The sequence below is a fragment of the Daktulosphaira vitifoliae genome, unplaced genomic scaffold, assembly GCF_025091365.1.
Source record: "Daktulosphaira vitifoliae isolate Bord-2020 unplaced genomic scaffold, ASM2509136v1 Scaffold_1, whole genome shotgun sequence".
Taxonomy (NCBI): Eukaryota; Metazoa; Arthropoda; class Insecta; order Hemiptera; family Phylloxeridae; genus Daktulosphaira; species Daktulosphaira vitifoliae.
Genome location: NW_026099572.1, coordinates 65,208,019 through 65,227,742, shown reverse-complemented (window position 1 = coordinate 65,227,742; position 19,724 = coordinate 65,208,019). Strand labels below are relative to the sequence as shown.

The 19,724-nt window shown below is 25.2% G+C and overlaps 1 protein-coding gene across 1 annotated transcript; it reads right to left on the bottom strand.

The window, feature by feature from the left end:
- Positions 1–843: 843 nt before the first annotated feature.
- On the bottom strand, positions 844–18,040 carry LOC126896256 (rhodopsin-like). The gene is made up of 7 exons (XM_050668898.1): positions 17,805–18,040; positions 7,497–7,686; positions 6,783–6,942; positions 4,403–4,598; positions 3,143–3,269; positions 2,769–3,002; positions 844–2,065 (listed from the first exon to the last, which is right to left on the bottom strand). Exons 2-7 carry the CDS (start codon positions 7,617–7,619, stop codon positions 1,766–1,768), a joined length of 1,140 nt encoding a protein of 379 aa, XP_050524855.1. The 5' UTR covers positions 7,620–7,686; positions 17,805–18,040; the 3' UTR covers positions 844–1,765.
- Positions 18,041–19,724: the final 1,684 nt, after the last annotated feature.

Here is a 19,724-nt window from a genome sequence, read left to right as displayed (position 1 = left end):
ATTAAGAATTATTAATATAGTTTGATAAATACATTAAATTAATATTTTAATTTTTAATACAAATATACTTTATATTTAAATATATCATCTATTCATAAAATAATAACAAAATCTACAGTGTGATCAATTTATTAGGATAAGTATAATGATTTATTCATTTTTTTATTCATTCAATATTAAAACATTTAAATCGACAGCCGGTGTAAAAATCCTGTCAAATCATTTTAAGGTAAATCGACTCAAGATAGTTGGGTTTGAAACTAGGAAGACGATAATTGAATATGGACATAAATTTATAAACTCAAAGCATTAAGCAAATTTCTACCTCAATAATTAACCATCATAATTTCACTTTTTTAACAATATGAGGCAAGTTAAATCATTTTACGTAATTTTAGAAAATATATAATAGTTAACTTCTTCTTTAGAAAATCTTTTACTGAGATATTCATTCAAGATATTCTATAAATGTTCTTTTTAATTAAATTTTTTTTACCTTCTAATTAAAAAAAAACATTGTTTTTATAATTGTTAATAATAATTATAAAAATCATTATAAATCCTTTCTATGCTTATTATAAAAATTAATTTAAAATGTAATTGAATGTTTTTATGTTACATAAGCGATCGACAAAATTATTTAGTTAAGAAATGATTAAAAAAATAATTTCTAATTAGAATTTTTTCATATAAATGAGTCGTTTGGCTTATAATAATTCTTTCATTGCAGTTTAAACATTAATGAATACATTTTTATTTTTGAAATATTTTTATATATACATTAAAATATATTACAATTTATTATATACATAATGATATTTATTTGATATTTACAATGGCCTATAAAAATAAATCTATTAATTTTGATGAAAAATTCATTATTTAACGAAAAAATGGGTGGTGTCCTAAACAAATCACGCTGTATATATTTTTCTAATTAAAAAAAAAATATTAATATTAATCATATTATAACTATAGTCCTAAAGTGTGAAGATAATTTTTTAAAATAGTAAAACTAAATATTAACTAGCTGGAAAAGTTAAAACATGTTTTATTTGATTGTGACTCACCTGTTATAATATTGATTCAACAGTTTGGGGTTTAGACCCTTTTTAATGCTTTATAGCTGATAATGTAATACTCATTATTTAAGAGTAAAAAAGCAAAAAGAATATTAATTTTAATAAACATAACAAATTTTAAACTCGATTGTCAAGGAGAAAATGTAGGTAACGATTAGAAATATATAATATAATATAACAATAGTGATATATATATTTATATATACTAAACAATTTGTGATCTACAAACTAAAATCATTGTATTTGATCATTTGTTATACTCATAACAACATTATTTTAAATAACAGAATAAATAGTCTAAATAATTACAAATAATCAACGATATTCATGAACAGTACTTAAACGTATAACATTTATAATAACCCTTTTTTCCAAATTTTTATCAAACTTAAAATCATAAATTTCTCATCTAATAATGACAAATGTTAATAATTAAAATATCTAAACAGTTTTTTCGACACATTCGTTAAAGAGTTTTAGTTGCACGCACTATAATGGTATAATAAACATAATTACTATACATTGATTGATTATCATTCCTGTAATAGTAATTATAGATATTGTCCTTTGAAATACAACGGTAGAAATACTGCTGTACAGGAAAATTCTCAGTTTTAAAATGTTATCTTTATATTTTTGTGATCTTAAATTATGACCATTGTATGTTAATTTGACAGTTGGGTTCATAGGGAAACATCACCTATGTCACATGGCCGAGTTATGTCTAAAACCTTATTTTTACAAATGTTGCACATTTCCAGATTAAACATATACGGTCCGGTGCTATCGTTTTCGCGTTCGTCGATTGCCATCCAATGAGTAATCGCCGGAGAAGTGTCGTACTGCTCGACAGTACTATTCGGCGACGGAACAGAATCCACTTTGCCGACAATCATTTTCGAAACTCGAGTGAAGTTTTCACCCTCTTTCGACCCTTCCATCTGATTAGAAATTTTGAGAAACCTCTTCCAAGCAGTTCGAAACTGCCAACAGATATCAATGTCATTATAGATAAAACACAAGAATATTAAAAACTAATAATTTGCGTACAAACAACATGATCAAATATCTAAATAAACGAAAAATGTCAACATCCCTTCTCACAGTCTATAAAGCTCATATTACCTTACCCGGCACATTTTTGTAAAGTTTCTGCGAATAAAACACAGTTACAATGAAATACGTAAAAAATTCTTTAATTTAATTTTCAGTAAGATATTATTCATGGTATGTAAATGACCTATAACCCATAAAATAATCAAAATTGTTTTTGAAGAAAACGATTTTAATATTTCATTTTCATAAGTTTCCAACTTAAATCATTGTAAATTATTCATAACTATTTTAATGTTTCCTTTCGAAAAGCTTATATAATATGTAATATTCATTATTATTATTCATATTATGAACAACGAAAAAGCGCATCGCTTTTTAATCTAGGTACTTAATTCTCTAACACGAATGACTTACAAGTCATTTGTATTAAACTTAAGAATTAATTTTTTTCAAAGGGATATAATGATTTCAATTATTTAGAAAATTATGAAAGTTTTCCTGGTAAAGTAATTGGAAATAATTTTAAGTGGATCAAAAAAAGAGTAAACTTAAAAATGTAAATAATTTGACGCTAAATTTGTAAGCCTACTAAAGTATTTTTGTTATGTAATTAGATAAGAAAAAACTTACTTGAGTATTGAGACCAATGTAAATAATTGGATTCCAGCAGATACTCGATTTAGCAAATATTGCTAGAATTATGCTAACGATTGGGCTGACTTGTACACCAGCAAATGCAATTAAAAGTGCTAATACGGCATATGGTGTCCATGAAATAAGAAATGCTATTATCATCACAACCACCATAATGGCAACTCTGAATTCTGCTTTTGTTGCTTGCCCGAAAGAATTTGTTGAAGCTCTCTATGTAATAGTACAAAAATTCTTAGAAGATAATTAGAGCCACTATACTCATAGAATTCAAATAAAATTAAGAGAGGTTTTTCTTGAAATTATTCATTACAATTTTTAATGGAAAAATTATAATTGAAAAAATAACTTACTCTTTTTACAGTGATAAACAAATTGATGTATGAATAGAAAATGATTGATACTGGTATGAAAAATCCAAATAAAAATATAAATACAACATATGACACATATTCTCCACTTTCCCAATCTACTGAACAGCTATAAATATTATAAAAATTTATTAGTTATTGATGAAGATTATTTCCTGTGTGCAAAAATACGTCAAGTTATCACATAACCATTACTCTAAGACATGTTTAGTTGTCAAATACTTCTTAGAGATAACCCTGAGATGCTTAACGTCCGGCTTAGTGAAGTTAGTATATGAGAAAATAAAAAAAATTATTTTTCGTATACGTTACCACGTTATTACTATGTAATATCTATTAGAGACCCAATACTTCTATGCGAAATTACTTAATTTGTTTATAATGTTTATATTGAAATCGTATTAATATTTTTATATCTTCACTTGATGTATTCACATAAATTTCTAAGACATGAGGTTACAAAGTTTTTTGATTGTAATTAATTACAATTCCACATTAAAGAATTATTTATTACATTAATATTTCTGTGGTGCTCAGGTAAAAGGGTTTGAGTACAAAAATTGTATAAAATCGTTAAATACATCATAATATTTAAAAAGAAATACTCTTTTTTTGTGATATAAAGAATTATAAAATGATTAAATTTGAGCTTAAATCCCTTTACCCGAGCACCACAGACTTACTTCAATTTTATTATACTTGTTTCTAAATCTACTCAAAATTACACAATTAAAAAATTTTGCTGTCACTTTAAGAATAAAAATCAGACAATATATCGATTTCAAAATCGTCTTTATGCACATAATAAAACTTAAGAAAAGATGTTCAATTAATTCCATTGGCAGTTTAGTAGTAATGTATATGGTTACATACGTTAGTGTATTATATTTAATCTATTATTTATTTTGTGTTTAAAAATTGCAATTTTGAAATCAACCCTTTTATTCGGAAGTCTTTGAATTAAGATTCAACAAGCTCTTTACTGTATTGTTCAGTAGTTTTTTGCCACCTATTTATTTTATTGAAATATTTTCATAAAATTCATTTAAATACAATTGTTACATATGCTCTACTAAGTAATTAAGTTTATTTCATTATTTTTTTGGATAACTTTTTGTCCCTTTAGTATTTACCTATTATTTTGTTTGTTTCCAAAGATAAATAATAATATTATTAAATAGTAAATATTGACATGAATATGAGTAAAATTTTAAAAAATTTTTGATATTCTTTGATTCTTACCTAATATCAGCGGATTCGTTTACATAATGACTCCATCCAAACAGCGGCGGACCAGTTACTATAAAAGCGTATACCCAAATACTTGCTATTGCATATATTGCAGATTCGTTTGTAAGTCTTCGAGTACTGAACGGATACCGGATCATTAAGTACCTGTCGTAAGCTAATACTGATAATGTAGTTATGGAGCTTATACCTAAAATAAAAAAATATGTAAGTATATGATCATACGACCATTATTAATTAACCGTATTGTGAGATTTTTCAGAAACGTTAAATAAAAATTGGAACGATTCTTTTAAAATAATCAATAAATTATTTTATTCTCGTTTTAGCTTTTAAAATATTGCGCACCCGCTTACAGTACAAAGAAAAAAGTTATCATATATATCTAAAATTATGCAAATCTAATAGTGACGTCCTAATAATCTTCATTTGGTTACTCAAAAAAAAAAAATTAGGAAACAGAAAACAATGATAACATATTATAATAAATAACTTCTTGTTTAAAGTTATATGTACGTATTTATCTATTACTATATGTATTAATATACATATAATACACCCAAAGAAAAACCTCAATCAAAATTGAAAGAGAAATTTTATCAAGGGTTTATGATAATGTTTTATTAATACGAACAAAATAACTATTCTTATAAATAATTATTGTTCAAGACAAGAAAAAAAAATATCATATTGATAAATATATCATTGATTCAATAGTAATGATATATTTATCAAATTGAACAATGAATTTATTATATAGATCGAGGTTTTTCTCTGGGTGTAGTGTATATATATAAGTTTATTATTTATAATAAAATGTAATTTTTCGTTTTACAATATAAAAAATTTCTCTTAATTTGAAACAATGGTTGGGAGGTTAGGCGTGTATAATCCCCTTACTGTTGATCAAAAATCCATAAAAATTTTATTTTAAAAATTCATAATTTAACTTAAATATCTTAGTTTCATTTTATGTTTCTCATTTGATTTTATCAATTTATTAATAGAATAAAAATTAATAAAAAATACTGATAAAAATAATAAACCTAAATTTTATAAGGTAAATTATTTTAACAATAAAATTTTTATGGAGAACGAAGTTTTTTCTCCAAACAAATTTTAATCGAACAAGCAATTTTTTTTAGCTAAGAATTAATGAGTATATATTGGAAATAGTATAACAGACAATATAAATGATAACAAGTATGATTTTGACATCGGATAAAAATTAAGGTTTTTAAAACGTCAATAACAGAAAATATTGTTTTGAGGTTACTCAATATTGTTGTTTTAAGTGTAAAAGTTGCATGAGAATGATAATGAAACCAATTTAGCACAATGCGATTGTTTTTCTTGTGAACTTTTGTAGAAAAAAGTAGGTGATTCGAATATTAATGACAAAAAGTACGTTTAAACGCTAATACGGTCTATATTTACCTTCCCCATAAGTAATTAGTTCTCAAACTCGATTTAATAATACGTAAAAATTTTGTTTCCCTTTTCATTACTATAAATGTATATCGCTATAGTAATATACATACATATTAATCATGTAATTAGAAATAGTAATATTGTAAGTTGCATTAAAAAGCACTCGGTACATTGATACAAACTCGTATTCAAGATGTGGCTCAACAACAAATTAAAATTAAACTGGTCAATTATTTCCATATTCTGTTTTAGTATTGAAACATATTTACATTAAAATATTTATTCTAAATAATATATTTTTTAAGTTTATCGAAAATTAACTGAAAAGAATCTTTATTAAAGGTTTTCATATAATGTTTTACCTATGTAAAAATATTCGCGATTGAAAAAATAAGATTGATCCACTTCACGTTGCCTTTTTTAAATAAAAAATAAGATTTGTATGATAAAGAAAATAGTTTTTATGATCAAGAGTGTCCGTAAAGCGGCTAAGGGGGAATATTTTCTCTTTGAAAATTAATGTTGTAGCAAAAATGATACTTTTCTAAAAGTATGGGTAATTTCTTAAATTTTAATATTTATTTCCAAAAAAAAAAAGGTCATCTAAAAAAAATGTACTTTGTCCCACCTGAAAGTTATCTTATTGATATCTTTGTTTATGACCAGATGTTATGTGCGTTGACATTAGAGGGTAATATTCTACTATGATTTTCCACAGATTTAAATAAAGCCACTGAAGTACCATTTATTTAAGGATGACTATATTTTCTTACACATCTACTGTAATCTAAGGTCCTTTAAATTAAAAGTTTGAGAGTTAGTACATATAACTACAAAAAATAAATAACCTATAACTCAATTTGTGTCAAATACATATTTAATGAAACACTCTCAATAATTTTTTTAATAATTAATGATTAAGCTATTAATTTTACAATCTTACCAAATAAGCCCATGAAAAATCCGTACATCACACATATTGTTTGACCAAAAATCCAACCCTTAGTTATAGCTGCTGCTAAAGTTACAGGATTGCCTACTAATGATACTGCAAAATCCGAGACAGCTAAATTAAATAATATCAAATTTTGAGGCGTCCGTAGCTGAAAATTAACAGTAGTACAATTTTTTTAAAGTTTACTTATTATGTAACCTTTAATATTATTATTAATTTTTTTTTTATTGTAAAAAAAAATTGTTTTATTTGTACTTTTTATAAGGAGTTCAACAATAAAACCCAATTGTACATAAATCAGGGGTGTCATATTATTTTTTTTAGATTAAGAAAACTTTTAAATAAACCACTACATACAAAACATTTTTCATTCAACATAATATATAAAAATATTTGATGAGTATTTTTTTTTTTTTTAGAAAAATATATAAAACTTACTTGCGCAATGCCTAGTTTTTTAGATTATTAAAAACCAGGATATTCAGTTCGCTACTTATTATACTAACAATTTTTTTGTATAAATTGTAAAATTTATAGAAATGTTGTAATTATTTATCTAAAATAATATCACAATTATATTATATAGAATGAATGATAAAAATTTTAGATACCTACACATTTTATTAATTTTATCAATATACTATTACATCGTTTCTAAGTTTAAAGTTTATTTAAATTACTTCTAAAAAATGTTTAAATCACCTGTGGGTCTTTAATCATAATAAAGATAACGCAAGCATTGAACACAAATCCAACTATTCCAATAACGCCCAACACAACAGCAGCCCCGTGATAGGCGGCATTTGAAATGAGCTGTTGGCGCATGGACGTGGTTAAGATGCATCATAGAAACATATTGGATGTCATACATCAAATATTCTTCATGTATTCTCTAAAATTAAACAAAATTATGTTAGTTTATAAATAAATATAGTAGTTAGATTTTGATATTTTAATTATAGTTTAAATTATGAATTTAATATTTGTTCATGTAAAATTAAATTAAATAAACCCAGATCAGTGGGTCGCGGCACAGTGGGAACGTGGCATAGTTGGATCCACTATAGATGATATCTGACAGTGATTAAAATCACTATTATAAAAAACGCTTCGATGCAAATCTATAGATAGTTTAATTTCAAAAAATTGGTGGATATTCCAAAAGCAACATGATCTCATATTTCCTTATTTGTATTCTGATTACAAATTTTATGATTTATAAGTGTAAAAAGATGAATATATATATATATAATATATAAATATATATAGGGAAATGGTCCGATTTAAAAAAAAAAATATGTTGCATAAAAGAAGAATATAAATAGTACTTATCTTAAGAAAATTATAATAATCCGTACATTTTTCAAAAAGTTATAGCATTTGTTCATTTTTAAGAAAGTTATGGCAGTTATAAATAAAAAAAAATTTTAAATTTCGAAAATTAGCGATTTTAAAATTTGTAATTTTTTTGGAGATTTCCCCTATTTACGGGAAACGAGAGAAAAATTTCAATTATTGAAGGTAATGTCTTCGACTAGATACAATTTGTTATCTTTAGACGCATCGTTGAAAGAAATCGGTTCGGTGAGAGCTGAGAAAAAGTAGTAACAGACACAAAAAAAATAAATAAATAAAAACAAAATACACATCATAGTAAAATTAATACCTTCTCAGCTTCGCATTAAAACTAAAATGAAAGAAAAATATAAAACATAAATGAGTTTGGTTATAAATTATTCTAATTAATATAAAATAAAAATATCAGCATTTCTGTACAGATAGAAGTTAAATAAATGAATACAGCAAACATTAATAGTATCCTTAGTTGGGTATATATTTATTTATTTATGAGTAATATTTATAGAGGACCTATGGGAATCGATTCGCTTAGCTGTTACAATTTATGTTAGTAAACTTTGACTAATTAAATAGATGTAATTGATACAAATCACTTGCAAATTTTATTTTTCCTTTTTTCTAATTGAAAAGTAATAAAAAAATGTTTAGTGCTTAACTAAACAAAACGTACACGATTTATTTCAAACATAATTATTGCTTTATTAGATTCAAAACACTGTTGCTTTATTATATATAATGGTTTTATAAATAATATCCCTCTATAACATCATAATACTCATATTCTTATTGATTTTTGTGTTTTTTACTATATTTTAATTAAAACCTATAAGGACTATTATTGCGAATAAATAGAGCATCGCCCTAAAAACAATGATTGTATTTGCATTGATCTTTTGACATTTCTCAATCTAGATGTACATGCATTATTTATTGAGCTAACGTTGAAAAATTATCATTCGCACCCCAAATTTAATGTTGTATCATTACCAATAAATACTATTAGATGCAGTGATAGTTTCAAGAGGCGATTTAGGGTCGACACAACTGGCAAAACACAAATACAATGAGTTTTACGACAATAAATTAGCAAACCCTACGATCTTCCGTTTAATTTCGAACTTGAACTTCATTTTTGAAAAACGATAGTTTCTTTAGAGTACCGATACTAATTATAAGTCTTATGTTTTTAAATCCACTCAAAAGAATGGCAGCTTTATTTTTTAGCTTGGTCTTAATCTCTTTTTTTCCAAATAGACTGTTGGAAAAGTTTATGCACAACCAGTGGTTTTTTTCGTAATTTTTAAGTAGGATACAACGAAAACGATTTTTTTATAATGATTATAGTTTCCGCATTTTTGTAAACAGTAATATTTTTAAATCAAAAGTAAATATTATTTATGTTATAGTTACGTATTTATACAGAGTTTTCCACGAGATTCTGACATCCCTACAAATTTTGATTCAATTGTAATATCGTTGAAATTTTTATTAAATAACTATTGTCTTTATTTACTTCGTTCAAGTCTATGTTTTATCATTTATACAAAATATACTTCTATTTTTTAATTTTGCCGAATTGTCCCATCCCATTTGGCAAAATGTAAACATTTGAGTCAGCTATATTTTAATAAATGAGAATGTTACTAAATATAATTATTAAAAATAAGATCACCAAATTAAAAAAAAAAATATTCAATCGGCATAAAACAAAATTTTTTGAGGCTTTGTCTATGAAAGCAATAATTATTTAATTATCTTTAATGATTGGCTATTTATGAAATTATATAAAATATAATTTAGATATTTATTAAATTGTGATCCAATTACAACTTTTGTTCCCATCAAAACTTGTTAGAGATATCAGAACCTTGTTGAACACCTTGTTTAATGGAATTTAAAATTGATTAAAAAAAAATTTGTTTGAAATAAAGATAATTTTGGATATAAATTGTCAGGGATGAAAATTAATTTGATATCTCTCATAATTGTTTTTTTATTTTGAATGATAAGGTACCACAAGAAACTTAAAAAGTATCGGTAAAATAAAAACGAAGTCGTCTCTATGTCGGAGTTACCATTAAACTTCTCATGACTAGAACCGGTATTTTAATTGAAAACTACGTCGTCTGCACAAATAACGTTGCTTCATTTACTGTACCAAGAGTACCAGGGTCGCAGCATGACTATGTTTCGTCGTGTTACCTGGTCGACAGAGATTGTTTACATCTGTTGTTGAACATCTGTGCGCACTGCACGTATGCGACTCTGGTACAATGCTTCCTTATTGTTAAAGAAGAAAAATAAAAAATCACAACTTCCGCTAAAATTGGAAATTGCATCTTGAAAATTCCCGGACAATGTACAAATCGTGTTTATTTAATGTAATATAAATTTTTCTTAACTTTAATATTTTAACGTATAACTATCTAAATAATCACAATAAATACCTTACACATGTATTTATCAAAAAACATCTTATAAAAAGGCAGTCTATTTTAAACAACTAACAAAATAACATAAGTTATTTTGACTCATATGTAAATTTTCAAATTTACCATATTTAATCGTTCATATTATGCTATAATTAATTAGTCATATAACAATTATAACTTAATCTTATTAAAGTGCGTATGTTTAAGTATATGTTATAATGTATATTATATGTCAATGTCTAAATTTAAAATGTTTTTTCTTTTCTAAAACGTCTAGATAAAAATAAAAAAATTGTGAAAGAATGTATTTAATTGGTCAAACTTTGTTCACATCTATAGGTACACTGTGTGATTTACTGCACAGAAAAATAAATAACATATTAGTTAATCGTTTTAAAGTCATTCATTTCTAAAGTATAGATTAAGTTATTATTTTCAATCGAGCGTGAGTAACTAGTGTTATCAACAATATGCAGATGAAGGTCAGCTGGGTCCCTGGTACTCTAGTGAAATGTCTGGGCCGCGAGTAACCGTTGAAGAACCGTCAGTGAACCGCAACTGATGGCCACTGCCGTAGTCGGCTGCGGCCCTACTGAGAAGCGTACGCGTTCGCTGACACAACGCAACTCGAGCGACTCTCTCTCCTACGGTTCCCTATAAAGCGACGCAATACTCATACATTCCTGATACCGGATCCACGAGCATGCATTTCATATGGGCGATCTTGTGGTTTTGAAAAACCGAGGGAAATGCTAACCAGTAGCGGTCGCGTTACCTGTACACTTAACGGTAGCGGCCATAGAGTGACAATGCCTACTAAAGCGTAGAATTTTCATCACATACGCAGAAATTCGAAAAAAAAATTATTACTGCCATTGGCTACTCGAATTTGTGATGCAAACCGCAAAGGGTTATTCACAGACCAATTTTTCCGTAGGATACTTTTTTTAGTAAGGTAGACCTGGTAGGTTTTCATAACAGGGGCTCAGAGGTTGTTTACACAGCAATAACCAAACGAGCTTCTCTACGTTCTGTAGATATGCCGAAACAACACGTTGTACTTCAGTATTTCCATCACTTGTATCTGGTAATTTTCTCCACTTGTTGAAAAACGTTTACATTCTTTATCACGTAAAGCTAAAAAATGTCATTTATATGTCCGATCAAACTAATAATTAAACTAGTAAGAGAAAATGTTAATATTTCCATTAAAACTTTTATGATATTCATGTTTTAACCATTAAATATTAATAATATAGTGTCGATAAGATAAAGGATTGTGGCTAAATTATTAATTAATATCCCTCCTCCACAAAAAAAAAAAATTGAAGTTATTAAAATTATACGTGTTTTTTTCATAATGTGCAAGTAAAACGCGAAAGAAAAACCTTGCATCCATTAAAGTAACTAATAAATAATAAGTTTACAAGAAAACAAAACAAAATAAATAAAAAGTAAGTTACCCATTAAATATATGTAAATATAAATAAATGTGAAAATTATGAATTATTTCCGAGATAAAATTGTTTCTGTGTTTTTATAAAATATATATTAGTAATTTAGGATTTTCTGTAATGCATATCAGTTTTCAAAGATAAATAATTTTCGAAGAAAATTACATTGTTCAAGACTTTTTAACCTTATTATTTATTTGAAACATGACGAGAATGTTGTAGTTTTTATATTTTTGTTCTGTTCACCTAATATTACAAGCTATTTAAAGTTTCAAAATATCTAAAAATGTTTATGCGTTGTATATTTAATTTCATGAAATACTTAAATAAAAATCAGTGATCGATGTTTAGTTAGATAAAATGTATTTATTTTTGTACATACTTGAAAAAAAAATCACCTAACCAAATTTCTTTTGGGGTTTAAATTAAATTAAATTCAAGATTCGCACTGGTTTAATATTTTTTATGCAAATACCAATATTTTTTCATAGAACTCTCTGATTGTCAAAGGTTTACGAAGAAAAGCTTTTTTTAATAGTTATTTGAGTTATACTTTGGTTTGTTACTTTTATCTATAAAGTTTATATATGAAATGCAAAAGTTTGCACTCCACAAGTTTTTCACCGCATTTATTTTTGATTTTAGATTAAATAAAAATATAATATATGAAAAAATAAAATTCTAAAAAAGTTTATTTCAATTATACAATGGAATACTGTTGCTTTATTTAAAATTGAATGAATGTATATATTTATGTAAATTGATAGTGCGAAATAATTGTAATTAGTTATAATTGGTTGCTTTTTAATTTAAAATAAGATACACGTTGAAACATTTCACTAAAACCATTAGGTGTTTTAAAATGAAATGATTCAATTGAATCATCACTATGTAGAAATATCGTGTAATGGAGTAATACATTTATTACAAATTTTAATAAAAAATATATTTAGATCATTGAATAAAATTTAGAGTAATATTTATAATAGCATAAAATACATTAAAGTGATTGAATTCTATACAGCAAAAATATTATATTTCTTTGATTGTTAACCAGACATAAGTTTATAATATAGATAAAAAATACATTATTATTATTCTAAGGTATGCAAAAAACGGTAAAAACATTCATTGCGTGTTATACATGTAAAATGTTACAAGAATATGGGCTCCTATTATTTATAATTAATTGAAATTGAGATTTTGAATGATATTATACCTCATTTGTGAGTTAATACCAAATTATTATTATAAACAGCTAAAACGAAGTAAATGGAAAATAAATATTTAAATTTTAGCTCTGGCGTTTTGTGTGACTAATGCTGGGACCCTAGTACGTAGTATTTCTGAAGTTTGATAGTTTTCTGTTGTTGATGCCTTCGATTTGCATGATAGGCAATTTACACGCTTTACTTGAACCGATCTTGTACCGGATATAAATGTAAACCGATTCATATATATCGTATAAGGTAATAACCGGCAATAGATTGTTTTTTTATATAACTAAGTGATTGGAATTTTGTTGGAATTTCGCCAGTTGCCTCAAATGATGAATTTGCAATAGATATAATGTGTAGATATAATCTTAGTTTTTTTCATAATCTAGAAGCACAAAACGAACAACCTTCATATTATTTATCTAAAAAGTTACCTGTATTTGTATGATATTGTTTAAACAACTTTTGTGAAAAAAATTACATGTTTGTAAAATCTTATTATTTAATTGTTCAATCGTCATTAATGATGTAAAATTACCATAATAATAATTAAACGTTCTTTACAAAATTCTTTTTAACATGTTTATATAATATTTTGTATTAATTTAAAGTGGCCAACAAGTAAAAATTTAAAAAATTAGTTATATACAAATTTGTCTATTTAGTCACTGGTTAAAGTAGGTGTATTGGGTAGGGATGGAATCTCTCTACTTATTTTGTCGAATTATTAAAAACTAATTATCATAATGCAGCTCGACATCAAAAAAGTATTATTTATGTTATCATTACTACTATCTGATTCATATTCAAATATTAATTTTATATATGAGACAACAACAATTGAAGGGATCAAAATGATATTATGAAAATAAATAAGTACAATATTAAAAATTTAATTATTCCTTCTTTCGATAGATTTAAAGATCTCAGTGAACTTTTTTAATCAAAGTCCTGTTTATCGTCGATTTTTAAATCACTAATTGCATTGAAAATTTATGATATCTTAGTTTTTTAGTTCAATTATCTCAGAATTAATTTTTTGTCACTTTGACCCTAGGCGTCTCGTATTGTATCACATTGTATCTTTCAAAATTTAATATTACAATTAAAAAATATTTAATTATAAAATTTATGTGATTCCATCAGTTTTATATTCTGACTTTAAAGTATTTAACTTACAACGAACGCTTTAGTAGAATTTAAAATTAATGGAATTTATAGGAAAAACTTTTTTGGGATACAAAAAGATAATACTCGAATATCTGTTTCACTGAATAAAAATTTCTAGAAACGTTAAACATTGAAAGTAATGTATATTCTATTTAGAAAAATGTAACGAAAAGTTTTTGAATTGTACACATTAAATATTAATATTTGATATTCATAAAATAATTTCGTTTATTTTATCTTTAGATAAATTTACGATAAAAATTATTATTATTTTTATCTTTATAAAAAGATGAAATAGTTGGTATAAACGTGAATGGCAAATTATTTAAAATTTTTGGGAATAGTGTTGTTACAAACGCACTAAAATCAATATATTAGAGATGCATAGTCCTTAGTTGACCAAATATAACTTTATATATCTATGTAAGTAATTATTCCAATGAAAACAATCATATCAAATTTTAATCTAATTTTTTAGAAGAAGTGAAACTTAAAAAAAATATGCTAATGTACAATTTAAAAAAATAAATCACTAAATTACAAAATTACGGCATGGAGTTCACATAAAAGTAGGTTACCTTTCAATAAATATTTTTGTATTGACTTATTGAATTGTATCAACGTTAAACAAACTTCGTGTGAAGTACCCAAAATATGATAAGTAAAAAAAAAAAAACTTCTAGAAGTTCTTTCATTATTCAACCAATTTGACGAAAAAAGTAGCAATATTTGCAAAATTATTTTTTCGTCACTTAATTTGATTTATCATATATTGATTTACTTGACCTTGCAGTACAGATATTATTGAATTATAGAATTTTTTTGAATATAATACAATATTTAAATGCTAAAATTTCATATTTATTCTGATAGTAAAGCTTAGTTTCACCATTTTTTTTAGATTGTTTATCTTTGGACTTTGAGAATATCTTAATGATCAGTAATACATCCTTCTATTTCCTGAACTTAAAACGTGCTACACATGATGGTGGCTCCTTCACATATTAGGAAGTTAAATATGATTCTAATCTAGGCCAATAATGGGACGAGATGGGTATTAGGATCGGCTTACACAAAAGACCACCTATGAGAAAATCACAAGAAAAATCTCGTTGTCACCCTATGGATCAAACTCAGGACCCTATGCGCCGAAACACACATTTTTACCCACTAGGCCAGGTCCTTGAGTTTTGAATATATCAAAATATTTTATATTTATAGTGAAAAATTGTAATAATTTTATTGAAACAAAAACATTTTTTTCTTTTATTAAAATTAGACAATTTAATTATACTGATGTAGATATAGACCTGAAGATCTTTGATTCCATAAAAATACTTATGGCGCCAAGTCAATTTTGCATTAAAACTTAATATTTATTCCTGTGTTAAAAGTAGAAATAAGGACTTGACATAAAAATCGAAACAAAGTTTGATATAAGATTCCAAAAAATAATTTTAATTTTATAGTACTTGAAATTAATTTCATGAATTTTCAAATATTTATGTGAAGTTCTAATATCATATCTTATTTGTTGATAATTAATAAGAAAATATAGGAATTAAAGTTACCATGAAACATTATAATTATCATCATTTTGTTTATAATTGAAGAAAATAACAGTTATCCAACCTTTAAATCATACGATTGAATTAAATTCAAATACTTAAGGGACTAGTCTTTTACCCACAGAAATAATTGGTATAAGAACGCATCCGGTCAATGAACCATTTGGTCGTCTTTTAAGTACTTGCGATAATTGTTTTTCTTTATAATACTAGTACTAAGATGGATTAGTTGATGAAAATTCAATTATCATTTAGTTGTGGAAAATTATATTTATGATTCCTTCTAATCTTAAATATAATTATTTCTATATCTAAGAGAATGATTAAAATTTTATAAAAAAATCTAAAAAAATTATATTTTACCTTCAATATTTTAATAATATAACATAAACAACATAAAATTTTTGAAATAATTATATAGTGTAAATGTAGTAAAATGTTTTTTGTTTTTTTTTAATGTAACATACATTACATTTTAAGTTAAAAAAATTTAAGCATTAAACAGTTTTATAAGTGATGTTAAAGCTGTGTACTCCCACATTAAAAAGAAACAAGTTAAGTTTAACTTTTAAACTTATCTAGTTGGTTATTTTTTGAACATCATCTTAACTGAAAAGTCAACCTAATCCTATCGTGGACTAACTTAATCAGTAACTTTATTTTTTTTATAATAAATTAAGTTAGAGTTAGTAATTATGGTTAATGGACTTTTTCGTATTGTACTAAGAAAAAAAATATATTTATGTATTATACCCCTTTGAGATTTTGCCAAAATCATTTTGGTCTTAAGATAAATGTCTATGTCTTTCAATAGCATAACTATATGATAATAAGTTTTATTTTTAGTAATACAATAAATCGTTATTAATTATCCTTGTAGTTATCAGCGAAGTTCATTAAAATTTATATTTCTTTTTAAAAAAGTTAACCTTATATTTGGATAGCAAAAATTTCTTCTAGCTAACTTAACAAAAATCAAAAAGCTATTGTTATTTTTAAACCAATTGGTAACTTACATTTGAACTTGCTAACTTATTAGTTATAAATTGGAAAGAATGACTAACTTATCCAGTCGCAAGTAATGTGTTTGCAATAAAATATTGCAATAGAGAAATATAATATTCAGTTTGAACATTTCCATGTTTATTTTTATACGTATCTCATATCTGCTTTATTAGGAAAAATCTTTTTACATAGAACTTTGACTTTTCTTAAAGGGTTTTATATCAAACATGATATTATAATAGAATATCATGTTATTGTAATATATTATATTGATAATATATAATTTACACTTAATTAACTGGTTTTAAATTTTCACTTAAAAAACAAATTTAATTTTAAAAATTTAGAAAAAAAAAAATGAATATTAAACGTAAATAATGAGACTTTCGCATAAAAGGAGAGAACTTTTTTCATTTACTTGGAAGTATTAAAAGATTTAAGAAAATAATCTGATGAATTATGTAGTTATTTGAATCGTATTTAAAATTTTAAATGAAAATAAACTATTCAGAAAAAAATATGAAAAAGTAAACTACAAACATCCATAAAATATCAATTGTTGTTATTTTCTTCAATACGATTTATATAAAAGTGATACATTTTTTTCCACAATAAAAAAGGCCAAATAAGAAATTTTATTTGAAAACTTTCAAACGCGTTCTGATTTTAGTAACTTCCAATATGTTTGTTGCTCGTACATGTATTATTACTGTTACTCTAACATATTTTGACAACTGGTTCAAATAATTTTTCCTGATAAATTATAACAATTGGATAAATTAGATAATTAAATAGTATTACTCACAATTATACATTTTTTTGTTATCCCCTTGGAGGCGTAAAATAACTTTTTTCCTCGTCATTTGTTCGTACGTCACTGTAACATGTCGAAAATACAACATGGGTAATTGACTTGAATTAGTCAATTGAACAAACCCGAGTGTTATTACTGATATCGTGAAGGACCGCGTGTTTTTTTAGTCAGTCCTCAACAACCGATACTACCCTTAGAATCGCTAGGGTGCAACTGCCATCGTTAACTCGTTTCCAAATGCACTGAGCTCAAGATCTTTGATATTCAGGCGCCGTCAAAAAAACAGCGCTCACTGTGACGGGGTGGGATGTCATAAATAATGCCCATCATGTGCTTATAGTTACATGTAATTTTATTGAGTACGTAATAGGTTATCTTTTTTGTTGTTATGCAACCTTTTACTGTCCAACGATTCCTTATGCAAAACACGATACTCGGTAACATCACCTGTATAGCAGATAAATAACATCCTAATATGGTTCATAAAAATAGCCGACATCGCGTGACAAATACTGGACTCCGAGTAAAATTAGCGTTATAACTGGTAAAACAATTTATCTTATATTAAAAAACAGTAAATTTCGCGCATAGAAGTTCAATCCTGCACGAAATTATTTATTGTTTGGTTCACATTCATCCAAGTTTCCATAGATTCTTTTAAATAAGTGACAATTTATGGATTCAAAAAAATATTGCTAAAGGCGGTAATAGGATAAATTTTACATGTATACATTTTTATGAACAACATGTTCTCAATAGAAAATAAATTAGTTTCCGAACACTTATAGCTGTAGTTAAGAAAAAAATATTATATTGCGATTTTTATTTTAGCGTCCTTTATCTTTAAACAACACAGTTAGGCTACATCGTTTTTCAATTTCTATACTTCAATAAAGTTTTGTCCCGTATGATTTAAATTTTTTTCACTATTTTGGAATATAGTTATGACATTATTCTTTTGGTATAAATTAAACATTAACGAGAAGTCATGTATGCTGCATTTTTCACTTTAATTATTTATATTATTGTTTCTGTAAGTAATGTATTGATAACAAAACGTAAAAGTAGTTGTAAACGAATAAGAATTCTTTAATTGAAGCTTGAATTCTGCATTATTAATTTCAATTAATTTTTTTATTTGACCACTAACTGTTATGAATGTTATTTTGTAATGCAAACTTAGAGACATTTAATGAAATAATAACTGACTTATTATTATTTAAATAATGAATCATTTCAACGCGAAAAAAAAATTATTAAAAGCATATAAGTAAACTTTTGTACAAATAATATTTCCAAATATTTTAATGTTAAACATGTATTTTATTATACTTTTAAAGTGAAATTTTTTTATTTTCATAAAAACATTTTTGTTGTCAGCTCAAACAACAGGTGTATAAACGACATACGTTAGTTTCAGCTATATACAATTATAGTATTTATATACATTTCTTACATTTAGTCATATAGAAAATTATTTTGAGTAAAGTGAGGTTACTGTAAATGCATTTTTTTATTTAAATGCCCATGCTTTCTTTTTGAACTTGTATTTAATATGATAGCAACACAAATAAGGATCAGAATTTTCGATCTGAAATAAAATCTACTTCATATTCTAAGAGAAAAAATTTTTTTACAAGAATAATTCTTAAATAATGAAATTATTTTATTTATTTTTACATGAATTTTATGATATTTTATGTTGAAAATTTATCCAGCTTACTTTAATTTGCACTATCTTGTGCTGTAATTGTTGAACACAAGTGCAGAAGTCATACTTCTGTCAGGCAACGTTTAAAAAATTTTTAACGGCTTTGCGCAAATAAATAAATAAATTTCAATATTTTTCATGTCTGATGCTTTAACAGATTCCTCTTTACAAATAGGGAATGGATTTCTGATACAGGTGAT